Here is a 14,950-nt window from a genome sequence, read left to right as displayed (position 1 = left end):
AAGTTCTTTCAGAAAGGAAGAAATGTACTGTAATCAGGAGTAACTAGAGGCCAGTAAATAGCTGGAGAATTCAAACTCTGTTTGCTTCTACATTCCTTGTTATAAATGTGTCATTGTTATCTTCTATTTGTTACATTTGGTTTTTTCTCAATTCTGATATCATCAATGTTGTCTGTAATTTTCAAAATTTCATTTTTGAATGATCCTATTGATTGCTTTACTGAGACGGAATTCCTGGTGCGCTTTTGTAATTGGCAGTACAAGATATACAGGAGAGACACTATTTTACAAAATAACTGTAACCAATAGGAAAATTTTGTTGTGTTTTCAATGTTAGACCATACACTTGATTCATAGTTGTTGTTTGGTTGCTGGTATGGATGTTCACTTTGCTGAAGACACTGTACAATGGCTTCTTTATTCTCATGAACTGTAAGTACTATTCTCAGTTTAAAGTTCCATGTTGTGCTGATCCACAGGGGACTCTTCATTTTACAATTGCATCTAGAACAGCCACTCTTTGATGTAAATGAGAGAAGAATATTGTTACCTCTACAATCCTGTAGTACTTAAGAGAAATATAACTTATCTATTTTGACTTGTAGCTTGGACAAGAATTTAGTTAAGTAGCTATGCATAACAAAGCATATAACATGAAAAATGATATTCTTTTCTTACAACTGTTTGGACACCTGCATGCATCATGTCCACATAAGACAAATTCAAACTCCCACAGTGTTTAATGCACTAAATTATTTTGGAATGAACACAGTGATTTTCCCTTACATTGTCATTGTGTCTTTCTATATACTGTCTGAAAACTGAACTAATTTGTTGCCTAATTTCTATTTTTCCATGGACTGATAAACTGAAATAAGCATTCTTATGTTCAGCAGCTTCCTCAGGCTTTTCAACCTTCTGCATTTGATGACTTAGATCTGACATGCCAGTGCATGTCCAGCTTGTATCTTTACCCTTAGCAAACAGCAAGCATTGAAACAAAATAGCTTTTAGAAATGCAGCAACAAATCCCACTATTTCTTTTATGCAGTATACACTTACATTATAAGACCTACAAAACATCTTACTTCAGCTTGTATGCACTTGTTTTAATATGAGCTAACGTATTGGCCTATCAAGCTTCTTTATTTTACAATTATTTTCCATCATTAAACTTGAAGTATTTGGTTCTTAAAGATATTGAACCCTGTCCACTCACCTTGAAAAACAAATTCCCACAACAGATGAATACCTGTATGAACACTAAAGCAGAATAAATAAATGAATACATTGTTAAGCGATTGTAAGGAAATCACTCCATTTCAATGACAACACATCTGTTAACTGCTTTGGTTGTGGGCTACAGCCTTTCAGTTTGTGTCAATCTGTGCATTTGCCTCTGAATGTGACTCGCTTTTGAGCTGGTTTTACCACCAGTGCAAATCCACGTATTACTAGCCACATTTCCTCTTGCCCCTCCCTACTGAACAAACACCCTTGAGCTTACTCACAGCGGTTAAGAAGAGAAACTGAACCTTGGCAATGCCTGAGCAATGCTTTGGTAAGTATGTATGCTATGTAAATGACTTAAAAAGTTTTCATACAGTAAAAATACTTAGCAAATGCGTATAAACTGATCTAATATGAGAAAGAAATGAAGAGTGATTTTCTAAATATTTACATTTATATTTTTCACATTCAGTTTTGTTTCCAGGGGCTCACTCAACGACTGAACACATATGATGTGCCAGTACTGACATTAGTGATGATATATAAAATGAAGTACAAAAAAGCTTCAGTATTTTTCTACTCTGGTAAAAAGTATTATGGTGGAAGAGGTGTAGCAGTTGTGGGCGAATTGATACTTGAAAAGAATACTCAAAAGAACATTCACTTTATTATAGAGCAAAATTGCAGTATTGTAGTAAACAAATCACATAGCACATGTGCAGAGGCATTGACACAAAAATGATGTATGGAACCAAATAACTACCTGCAACACTACAAAGATAAACTGCATTAAATGAAACTAATCACTCAGTTAATGTGCAAAACCAATCCTATTCAGGTGTGAAATCTCTACAGAGTCATCCAGCTCTTCAGTGTGGAGCAAAGAACATTCACTTTATTATAGAGCAAAATTGCAGTATTGTAGTAAACAAATCACATAGCACATGTGCAGAGGCATTGACACAAAAATGATGTATGGAACCAAATAACTACCTGCAACACTACAAAGATAAACTGCATTAAATGAAACTAATCACTCAGTTAATGTTGTGCAAAACCAATCCTATTCAGGTGTGAAATCTCTACAGAGTCATCCAGCTCTTCAGTGTGGAGCAAAGAACATTCACTTTATTATAGAGCAAAATTGCAGTATTGTAGTAAACAAATCACATAGCACATGTGCAGAGGCATTGACACAAAAATGATGTATGGAACCAAATAACTACCTGCAACACTACAAAGATAAACTGCATTAAATGAAACTAATCACTCAGTTAATGTTGTGCAAAACCAATCCTATTCAGGTGTGAAATCTCTACAGAGTCATCCAGCTCTTCATTGTGGAGCACAGGGAAGTGAGGTTAACAGTAGTGGTGTCATTCTGTAATCAGCTACTTCAGTATGTGCACTTGTGCCGTGACAGACTATAAGGCAGAGCATAACTGGATCATTTCTGTGCTATCATATTCTAACCCTTGTTGTGGTGGTATGTTGTCCTTGGAGCTCAGCAGCTGCGTAATTCATCACGTAATTTCTGTATCGGTACCCCTAATCTCGTAAGTACTGACTAAGGTAGTGACGAACTTTAAGGACCTGCCCACAGCAGAATGCTGAGCACAGCATTAACTGTGTAAGTGTAGACCAGATGTGGCTTGAATTCAAAAAGAATAGTGCCTGGCAGAGGGTTCATCGAACCACCTTCATAATTCTCTATTATTCCAATCTTGTATACCATCTTTCCATATGAGCTCTGATTTCCCTTATTTTATCATGGTGATATTTTCTCCCTATGTAGGACGCCATCTACAAAATATTTTCGCATTCGGAGGACAAAATTGGTCATTGGAATTTCGTGAGGTTTCTCCGCATCAAAAAACACCTTTGTTTTAATGATGTCCACCCAAAATTCTATATCATTTCAGTGACACTCTCTCCCCTATTTTGTGATAATACAAAACATGCTGCCCTTCTTTGAATTTTTTCGATGTACTCCGTCAATCCTATCTGGCAAGGATCCCACACTGTGAGGCAGTATTCTAGAAGAGGATTTACAAGAGTAGTGTAGGCAGTCTCCTTAGTAGGTCTGTCACATTTTCTAAGTGTCCTGCCAATAAAACACAGTCTTTGGTTGCCTTCCTCACAACATGTATTTAGTTGAATTTACAGCCTTTAGATTTGATTGATCTATCAAGAATCAAAAATCTTTATTCACCATAAATTGTTTCACAATGATATGGTTTTCATCAATTTGATACAAGATAAAGTATATACAATGCACAGTAGTACAATGTGTAGCATTAAATAGTAGTTCTACAAAGTTTATGCAGTACATAATAATACAATAAAGAGTAACAGTTTTTAAAAGATAGTATAATAGTGTGGTAAATCAAAGTATTCTTTAATATTATAAAAAGGGTGATATATATATATATATATATATATATATATATATATATATATATATATATATATATATATATATATATATATATATATATATATATATATATATATATAAACAAAGATGATGTGACTTACCGAACGAAAGCGCTGGCAGGTCGATAGACACACAAACAAACACAAACATACACACAAAATTCTAGCTTTCGCAACAAACAGTTGCTTCATCAGGAAAGAGGGAAGGAGAGGGAAAGACGAAAGAAAGTGGGTTTTAAGGGAGAGGGTAAGGAGTCATTCCAATCCCGGGAGTGGAAAGACTTACCTTAGGGGGAAAAAAGGACAGGTATACACTCGCACACACCCACATATCCATCTGCACATACAGACACAAGCAGACATTTGTAAAGGCCTTCACAAATTTGTGAAATGCTTTTAGATTATTGTTTCAGCTTTGTACTTACCAGCATATGGAAGCCTATTATTACACATGGAAAACAGCAGACATGGTCTTCTGTTATTGTCTGAAAAGTGGATTCAACCATCAAGCTTATGTTGTGTGTGCTGAAACATACGCAGAAGCACTGCAGGTTCACAGTAACAGAATAATGTATTCTACATTGTTTACTAATTTGATTAGTGCATTCTATAGGTAATTTGTAATAACAATGAACTTCAGAGTAATGAAGATGAACAAATGCTCATAGCTCTTGAGGCACGTGTTTTTGAGCCCATCTCCACTGGATATTTTTTCTTGTTTTGGTAAATACTACAACCCTCAAAAATATGGAACACTTTTTTAACAGTCTGTAGTTTATGTGGTTGTTATTATTAATTTTTCTCTTGGTGGTAGAATAAAGTGTAAGGGCTGTTGTTCTTTCCAGGAACGGATGTGCTACTTCAGAAGATCTGTTTTGGAAACTAGATGCCCTTCAGTCTTTTATAAGAGATCTCCACTGGCCTGATACAGAGTTCAGACAACATTTAGAACAAAGGTTGAAGCTTATGGCATGTGATATGATAGAATCATGTATCCAAAGGTAAGGAATAAGTTACTTAATTTGTTTTCTAGTTATGTCAGACTAAATAAACTTGTAAGAATGTAATGCATGTTTTTTTTCATTTGGTGATTCTAATTGCATTAAATACATTAAGAAAATTTCAGATTCAATTGCCATCAGACATCAAGAAGAATACTGTGATACCAGTGTTAAAGATGGTAGAAGCTGAGAGATGATAGTGTTACTGAAAATGTTGTGTTGTAAGAACAGTGTTAGGTATGACGGTTAAAAACAGCTAGACATGAGTGAGGAATGACTCATAGGCAGACATGTGCATAGTGTACGTAGTATCATTGAGTGCACTGTCCATGTGCAGTATGGGGAAGGTGTGCAATCTGTCTGAGTTTGCCTGAGGTCAGATTGTTATTGCCCAGAGGATTGGCATGAGCATTTCAGAAAATCCATGACTTGTCAGGTGTTCAAGGAGTGCTTTGGTGAGTGTCTTCAACATGTGGAGAAACCAAGGTGTAACCACATCCAGACATCATGGGGTTCAGTCATCGCCCTTCACTACAGATGTTGGACTTTGTAGGCTGGGCAGACTAATAAAACAGGACAGGTGGTGAACTGTGTGAAACTAACAACAGACTATAATACTGGGTAGAGCAGAACTGTGTCTGAACACATAGTACAGTGAATATTCATACTAATGGGCCTTCACAGCCAATGACCCATACATGTGCCAATGTTAATAGCACAACATCAGGAATAACAACTGAGAAGAACATGTAATTATTGACTCTGGACATTGGCACAGTGGCAGAGTGTAGCATGGTTTGATGAATCCCATTACCTTCTTGATCATGCCAATCGCAGGGGATGAATTTGTTGTCTTCGAGGCGAACAGCTCCTTGACACCTGTACTGTGGGGGACAGACAAGCTGGTGGTGGTTGCATTATGCTCTGGGTATCATTCATGTAGGCATCTGTGGGTCCAGTGTAGACTCAAAGTAATTCAGAGGCAGGCTGCTAGTTTTGTTATCAGTAGCTTCAATCAACATGTATTATGCGGATGCTTTATGAAATAAAATGGGAATATCTGGTGGGAAGAAGATGTTCTTTTTCACAAAATACTGCTGAGAAAATTTAGATAATCATCATTTGAAGCTACTGCAGAAAGATTTTACAGCCACCGAGGTACATTTTGTGCAAGGACCGCATAGATAATATAAGAGAAATTAGTGCTCATACCGAGGCACATAGATAATTGTTTTTCCCTTGCTCTATTTGCAAGTGGAACAGGAACGGAAATGAATAGCAGTGGTACAAGTTGAGTTTTAGAAGAGTGACACTTTTTAAATTGATACTGATTTCTGGACGGAAGCTTTCAGTCTCAAGGAAATTTATCACATTCACTCTCTGAATTTGTTCAAGAATTTTATAATTATATAGGCCCATTCTTTTACCTTCATATAAATGGGAGTCACCTGAACTTTTTTCCTGTTGACTGCAATTCTGTAGCCAGCCGTGGTGGCCGAGTGGTTCTAGGCGCTACAGTCTGGAACCGCACGAGCGCTACGGTCGCAGGTTCGAATCCTGCCTCGGGCATGGATGTGTGTGATGTCCTTAGGTTAGTTAGGTTTAAGTAGTTCTAAGTTGTAGGGGACTGATGACCTCAGAAGTTAAGTCCCATAGTGCTCAGAGCCATTTGAACCATTTTTTTGCAATTCTGCCCTGGGTGAGAGGTTCACGATAAATGCAAGCTAAGTAAGGGGCTAATTCTGCAGCTCTGTAACCAAACTGGTATTCAATCCCGACTGGATGACTTATTTGTTTTTAACACATTCTGTTGCTTCTCTATTCCAGGGATGCCTACTACTATGTCCTCCATATGAAAGTCCGTGTGGTGGTATAACAACAGCATGTTTGTAAGATACTCCTGTGTGAATGAATTCTTAAATACAAAATTTTAAATCTTAGCTTTCCTTTTGCTGCCTTTTATTGCCACCACACCATACTGGTCAACAAGTGACTAGATAGCTGGATAGAAGCCTTTGATCTGCTTAGCAATTTTATATAGGACCAGATTTTTCTTTGGTTCTTGGGATGACCTTTCACTAAGTTATAGCTGAAGTTGTTGTATGTTTTTTGCATCAATCTCCTTAAAGACTCACAAATTTCTATTAGCTTTTACCTGTTGACATTGACACTTTTTATTAACTGAAAGAGAGACAATCTCTGCCTCCTCAACACTATCTGAATTTTATTACTAAAAAGATAGATCCCTTATCATTTAGCTACAAAATAGCAGGTCAGCAACTGGAAGCAGTTAATTCCATAAATTATCTGGGAGTACGCATTAGGAGTGATTTAAAATGGAATGATCATATAAAGTTGATCGTCAGTAAAGCAGATGCCAGACTGAGATTCTTTGGAATAATCCTAAGGAAATGCAATCCAAAAACAAAGGAAGTAGGTTACAGTATGCTTGTTCGCCCACTGCTTGAATACTGCTCAGCAGTGTGGGATCCGTACCAGATAGGTTTGATAGAAGAGATAGAGAAGATCCAACAGAGAGCAGCGCGCTTCATTACAGGATCATTTAGTAATCGTGAAAGGATTACGGAGATGATAGATAAACTCCAGTGGAAGACTCTGCAGGAGAGGCGCTCAGTAGCTTGGTACAGGCTTTTGTTGAAGTTTCGAGAACATAACTTCACCGAAGAATCAAGCAGTATATTGCTCCCTCCTACGTATATCTCGCGAAGAGACCATTAGGATAAAATCAGAGAGATTAGAGCCAACACAGAAGCATACCGACAATCCTTCTATCCACGAACGATACGAGACTGGAATAGAAGGGAGAACCGATAGAGGTACTCAGGGTACCCTCCGCCACACACCGTCAGGTGGCTTGCAGAGTATGGATGTAGATGTAGATGTAGATATGTGACCATTTATTTAATAACTGTTTATACTATAAAATAATCATAGGAAGGAGATTTGTGAAGATGAACATCCACAGACCATAATAATTACAAAACAATTCAGTAATCAGTGCAGTGTCCCTAAACATATTAGTCTACAAGAAACCAAATCTCGAAAATTTGACAAAATATTTCTTTATGATTGTAGGTAATACATGTTTTATTTAGTGTCCATAGCTTGTACTATGTGTTAAATATATTATAACAACTTAACACTAGAACAGCCAGAACAAGTACTATACTTAGAATCATCGATGTGGTCAAAGTGACCACTTTCTTTGTAAGTACATGCTGTGCTGTTTAATGTAAATAAGAATGACCTTGATAACAATGTATCACTTTAATTATGTTTAGTAACAGTATCATTGTATTTTACAACAACAATGGTAACATAATATTACTAATATTAAAGAACATAGTTCACAATATTGATCTGCAACCATACTAATTGTATTGCAGTAGTTTTAAAATTAATAGAAATTAATCTTGCTGGAGAAACTAAGTACCCATGAATATGTTAAGAGAAAGACCAATCATAAAATATGACCATGTATAGTATCTAATCCTACTTACAAGCATTACGAACTACTGTCTTTATTACTTTATATGTACACGGCCCACAAACATATCTCTTGCATTTACTGCACACTTCATTTGTCTTTTTTCTGCATTTCCTCATTTGGCTTAGTTTTCTTACTTTCGCAGGAATTTCCTCTTCTTCTCTTTCTTCCCTTTTCTTCTTTTTCTTTTCCATCCCTTGGCATCCTTTCCTGATTTCTGGTTTCTATATAGGCTCTACGTAATTCTTCTGCTAGATTTAGGATGAAATTCCTCCTCCTTATTTTGATCCCTGTCACTAGCTTGAAAATGATCCATGCGTTGGTGGCTGCTAAATCAAGGGTATTGTGAAATACATGTACAGACCCTCGACGAGTAGCAGAGTGGACAGAATATTTCCTCATCATCTGGTCCAAGACATCTACAGCAAATTTTGTGCTGTTGTAGAAGCTCACTGTTTCAAGAAGGTGTTTTGAATTATTTTGTATTTCTACATCTGTGTGCATGGTGCTATAGAGAAGAACATTTTTGTTCTTTTTCCTTTGGTAAACAGTCAGAGTCCCACCTTCCCTTTTCAAGAAAACAGACATATAAAGAGGAGTTTTCATTTTTTTTATAGTGTTCGGAATTTCTTTTCTTGCACAGTTGATAGTGCTGACAAGACTTTCTCTTCTTCCAGTCTCTCCCCAAGTGTGACCGTAGTGAAAAAATTATCAGTAGCCACATTTCACCCCCTATTGCGATATGGAGCTACCAACTTCATTACTACTTGTTCTGGAAGTTTCCCATTAGGTGCCCACTGTTCGCTCCTTCCTACATAAGGCAACCCATTACAAAGATATTTTGTTTCTACATCTGCTAGAAGCCAGAATTTGATTCAGAATTTATCAGGCTTATTCGGCATATATTGCAAATACGGACACCTGATTCTGCTGGGGAAAAGTTGTTCGCCCACAGTCTGCTACAGTCCACTCCGTGATCCTGTCCTTCCCCAGGAGTTTTGAGCCAGGTTCTGGAAGTGAACCCTTACTTCGTTTTCCTCTTCTACATCGATTCTGTATTGGTCCACTTAGAGGAGGTGCAGTTCTTTTGTTACCCAGGGTAGGTCCTTCTCTAGCATTGTTTATATTACTGCTTGGTCCTGGTTCAGCAACTGCATAAGGAAAGAGACAATTAGAAAGCTACAACTCATTATAAAAATGACATACCACACAATAAAATAGCAGTAACAGAAGTAGCAGTAGAAGTGTCAGATCTATTATAATAGTGATCATTATTCATGTAGTAACAATAATAACAATAATAATAATAATAACAATAAAAGTGAATGTAAATTACCTTCATCTTCAGTCTCGGAGCTGTCACTCTCTACATTAGCGACAGGTTGGTAATCTCCATCTGTAGAATCTTCCACAAGGTCCTCAACTTCAGGATCATTTTCAGCATCTGATTCATACAAAAGGCTGACAATTTCTTCATCTGAAAGTGGCCGTGGCCGTGGTTTGTATCACTGTGACATCTGAGCCATGTCTACTGCTCTGAGACCAGTACTCAAATAATCAGTCTTGTTTATGCAAAACCCAATGGCAAACAATAAATGAAATATTGCATTGTTGAGCTCTTAAATTCAAACAGTGCGAATAAACTTCAGCAACCAACATATTTAGTACATTGTTGACGAGTGCTAAGAATAAATCCGGGGAGTGACGCACAACAATCTTTAAATAATCTGTTTCAAATATACATGTAATGTGGTCAAAGTGACCACTCGGCTGTTTTAAGTATAAGTGGTCATTCAAAGAAAACTAATGAAAATAAAATAAATATTGGACTATTCATATGATCTACATAAACATTTAGGAAAAGTCAGTAACTCACAACAGCATAGATTAGAAATTGACCGAATAATAACACGTTAAAATATAAAAAGTGGTCAAATTGACCACTCAGCGGTCCTAGTGTTAAATGCTTTTACTTACTGTATTGTGGTACACTTACAGGGAAACAGAAGTTGGTAGTGGATGAATCACAATGTAACTGTTGGTCACCATACAGTAAACACATTTGAATTTAAACATTATGTGGGATCTAGTTTTTAATTCTGAGTTTACAATGACATACAGTTATACACTGGTGTGCACAACCTAAGGTCAATAGTAACTTTCATATGATGTGTCACTAACAAGTAACACAGCTTGATTAAACTTGCAGTAGAAATAGAAAGAACTGATACAGTATAGTACAGAAGGTAATTGGAGGAAATACTCAATGATATCCACAGAAAAGATAATTTATTCAAAGACAGTAATTACACTGAAGTGACTACAATTTATGATGGTCCCGTTGACAATTCAAAAGGTGGGTCATGGTTGTTAATAGGTTGTGTGATGATCAGAGACAGTAGTACATGCTCTGCAATGTGATCACTTGTTAGCCACAAGGTTGGTAAGCAGTTCTTGTAGTAGGGCTTTCCATTCTTTCACCAGCATCATTGATAAACCCTGGATGGTCACTGGTAAATATAAATGTGCTGCAGTATGTATCTGGGATTTAAGTCAGGGGAACAGGCAGACCAGTCTACCTGCATAATGTCCTCTGGTTCCAAGAGCTCCTACAGCTGCACTGTTATGTGGCCATGCACTGTCATCCATAAAAATGATGTCAGGGCTGAATGCATCCCTGAAAAGACACACATGGGGAAGGAGCACAGATCACAATAATGCTGATTGATGAATATACCATGCTGAAAGGTTTGGAAGCCACTGTACCCATGCAACATTTTGCTTCCACACACCATAATGCCTGAATCAATGAAATGATGTTAAACAGTGTTCCTGGGTGCATTACATGTTCCCATCTCTCACCACCTAATGTACCAAGGAACTTGTCAAATATTATTGTTTTTGTTAGTTAGTAGTTAATTTCAAGTTTCATGGATCATTTTGCATGATGCTTCTGTAGGCTAAATGGTTTGTGAAAACAGTAGTCTTATGTTACAAAACATTATACTTTATTTCTTCAGATCCAGAAATAATAGCTGGTGCTTTTAATTCAGAGATGTAATAATGCTTGTCATGGGTATATAAGGATCTCCTAGCAAATATTATGGTTTTATATGGTACATTCTCTTTCAACCAATGAAATTCTACCACCCCAGACCAAAACAACTTTATCTTTTGACATACTGAAAGCTGAAGCAAAATTTGGGTGCTTCTGCACATTACTGTCCATTAACTGCTTTTTTAAGTCATTAAAATCATTTTCACATTCCTCAGTCCATGACTGTAGAACATTGTTTTTCAACAAATTATTCAAGCATGGTGCATTATATGATTGACCTGAAAAAAAAAACTAAGATACAACTGAACTATAACTTTTAACAGCCTCTTGTTCTTTTGAGAAGGAAAATTTTCCTTATCTTTTAATGTCTCTGACTTTGGGTGTATTCCTTTTAAAGCTGTTTTTATTGGGTCACTACCTTTTCTGTCTCTTTGTGTGTTTGGTATAAATTCAACACTTGATTTTAAACTAATGTCTTGTTGAGCTACAGACTGGGAATTCCATCATAGCTCAGAACTGGATGACAATGCAATATTAACTTTGTTATCTGGAGTGTAGTGAAGGGTACTTTGTTTACCATTAAATTCCCCTTTTTTCTGTTCAGTCACAAATAGTTTACAGAGAGAATGATTATTGATGAGTCTCCATGTGAGCTTGAATCTCATGTTATTTTTGTGAGATATATGAATAGATATATAGAAGAGTAATAAAATAATAATACTGAAGAGTGATATTATAGAGTTAAATAGACCAGATTTTTATGACTAATGATTTCATGTAAAAAATAATTTACCCACTTTTAGTAAAACAGAAGCCATTACTTCTGATATTATAAATTCATTTGCAACTAACTTTACTTAGCACCCAAAAGAGCTTCTGTTAATAAACTATTTAACAAAAGTTTCAGTCTAGAATGTTTCCCTCAAAATCCAAGATATGAGAATTAGTACAACATCAATGTGTTTACAAAATTTCTGTCTACAATATTATCAAAACAGATTTTAGTTACATAACATGCTACAAAAATGGGTGTGATCTTGCAATTTGATCTTAATTGTATAATAACCTTTGAACAATCAATTTTAATAAACTAATTCTCTGAATCAGGAGCAATTGGTCGGCATAACTCATTAGGCTGTTAGTCCCTAAGCTTCAATTTGACACATGTATTTTTGCATAGCAGTGAAATTGTAGTATAGTCAAATCTTGATATCTCCTGAACTAATTAACTCTGAGTAAAATGAACAGCATAACAATGTTCAGGACTAAAGAAATTATACCTGTATTAATAAGAAATTAAAATACTTTATGAAGTGGAAAATTAGGCAGACACATATGGTGCAATCATTATTTTACATTTCTAATAGTGAAATAATGGAGAATGTCTATAGCATGTTAATGGGTGAATGAAACAAGTTACACTACAAGTTATTCAGTTTGCTTCTTTCTTCATGGTGTTATTAGGAGAAGATAAATTTCATCATCTGAAAGTTTTAGTATGATATCCTAATTTCACTAATACCTTAACTCTGTCTCCCTTACAAAAAGTTTCAAAGTGTAGGTTGTTTTAAAAATGAGAGCCATTGTGATTTTCAAACTGAAATGCTTATTCCGTCACACTGAGGAAATCATTTACATCAGAATTTATCCACTCTTAGCTTCTATATGCCCATGTAGTTTGACCAACTTTTTGTAAGTGAATGTCACTAATTGGTTGTGAAACAACATGGGTTATAAGCACTTGATATGATTATTATTGCCTAACATCATGTGAAAATATTGTGTTAACTTCTTAATATCCACATATTTGGTTGTTGTAGACTGTGTATTTGTGTACGTAAGTCAGATTTTAGCTGATGTTGGCATAACAATCTGCAAACTGCTAACTAGTAATCCTAAATTTGAGTCTTGTTTTGGACCTTTATCCGAAGCAATGCCTCAACTAAAAAGCAAATGATTTGTTTCCCTAACATCCATTATTATAACAAATTTTCATTTTAGTGTGTCGCATAAACTGTGCAAAATTTAAATTTATTACTATACAGAAGTAATTTGTGGAATTCTCTCAGTGCTTTTGCTAAGAAGATGACATCTAAAACATAACAGAAAATGTACTGTGAAACATTCTGAGTGTTACATTAAAACTGTTAATTGTTTTCAAGATATAAATAACAGAAATTTGCCAAGAGTACATCTCTGATATAGTACTTGCAATAAATTAGCAGTGTCAGTGGTAGTAGGTAACGTGATATGAAAATACAATGAATACTGTGTGTGTCATATAAAGGTAAAGTAATGCATCTGTTGATTGGCTTAACCATCCTCTTCACAGCATCTGTTTGAATACTGCTTTTGTTCTCTATGCAATGGAAATTAGCTTTACACCATGCTAAAATATATTATCACTAACTTTGTGGATGCATTAACAATTAATGTTATTCCTGAGTATGTTAGCACCTGTAACCCCACCAAATGTTCAGGAAATCATTTACTTTTAACCCAAACTTTTCTATTGCCTACATACAAATCTCATTTTGCATTATAATTTGCGTCAGTTCATAGAGGGAAATAGCGATACATTTGGCTTAAAAGCTGCCAATGTTAAAAGATTATCAGTGAGCTTATTTTAAAGTCATTTGTTTAAAGATTTGTAAAACATTGCACCAGCCACAATGCAGCACCACTGTGAGCGCAGTTTGCAGTTATGGGATGCATTAGTTGATGTTTGCAAGCAGTTGGAAATCACCATGATCACTGTCAATCAATTAGAAGTCTATATGAACAGACATGTTGGGACAGCTCCTGAGAGTTGCGTACCAGAGGTATCAGAGGTAACTGAAGTACTACACTGTCCTGTAGATCTCCTCTGCTGCAAGTACAGGATCTATTGCTACCCACCCACCTGACTGTGAAAGATGTGTCAATGGTAGAGAGCTAGGTGCCCTCTACAGGGGAGGCAGGGATCAGGGAGAACTCAGAATGCTATAGACAGCCCCCTAAACAACAAATTCAAGTTGGTGTCTTCTATTGAAACTGAAACTGAGCCAGTGAGACTCACTTCACTAGTTGGGAAACGTACTGTCAAGATTCATAAGGAAGCAAATGCAAAAGAGTAGGATCTATTAATCATCTGCTGTTCAAATGTACAGCAAATAAAGGTGTCCCATAGAAAAAATGGTACTAAGAAAGCAGAAGGAACATCAGGTGTGCTTTTTAGACAAATGGTGTCTGTTGTCTGGGCTCCAACTTCATACTTTAATGATTCTAGCGACTGGCAGAGGAGGTTGAGAAGATTAGTCTTGCTCATGGAATTCCTAGAAGTTCACAGTTTTCTAAATTGTCCCCAGAACTGATCATACCTTCCTGGTTCTGAGCTGAGTGGAAGGATTAAACCAGAGACTTTTAAGGCTGTGTGACAAGTTAGGCTGCACTTTTTGGACTTGAGTGACAGGGTTAAGAACTGTAAGGTCCCTGTAAATGGGTAATGTGAGCACAGTGCATAAGAGACTCCTAGCCAGGTGCAAAGAAACATCTGCAATGATTGACTGTATCAAGTCTTAATGATTAACTTCCAAAGCATTTATAGCAAACTGCCAGTCTAAGCACTCCTAGCATGCAGTGGAGCTCACATAATACTAAGTAAAGAATGCTAGTTAAAACCTGAAGTTGATAACAGTGAGATTTCTGAGAAAATTTAAAAATACATATTGAAAAGGT

At 36.2% G+C, this 14,950-nt stretch overlaps 1 protein-coding gene across 1 annotated transcript in view; it reads left to right on the top strand.

The window, feature by feature from the left end:
- Positions 1 to 14,950, top strand: part of LOC126470456 (calcium-dependent secretion activator-like) — a 1,485,604-nt gene that overhangs the window by 1,309,327 nt on the left and 161,327 nt on the right. Inside the window, exon 26 of the mRNA XM_050098305.1 lies at positions 4,512 to 4,667. Within this exon, the coding sequence (XP_049954262.1) occupies positions 4,512 to 4,667 (156 nt within the window). The remainder of the gene's footprint in view (positions 1 to 4,511; positions 4,668 to 14,950) is intronic.

The sequence above is a fragment of the Schistocerca serialis genome, chromosome 3, assembly GCF_023864345.2.
Source record: "Schistocerca serialis cubense isolate TAMUIC-IGC-003099 chromosome 3, iqSchSeri2.2, whole genome shotgun sequence".
Classification (NCBI taxonomy): domain Eukaryota; kingdom Metazoa; phylum Arthropoda; class Insecta; order Orthoptera; family Acrididae; genus Schistocerca; species Schistocerca serialis.
The sequence above is the reverse complement of the archived record's forward strand: the minus strand, read 5'-3'. Positions and strand labels throughout refer to the sequence as shown.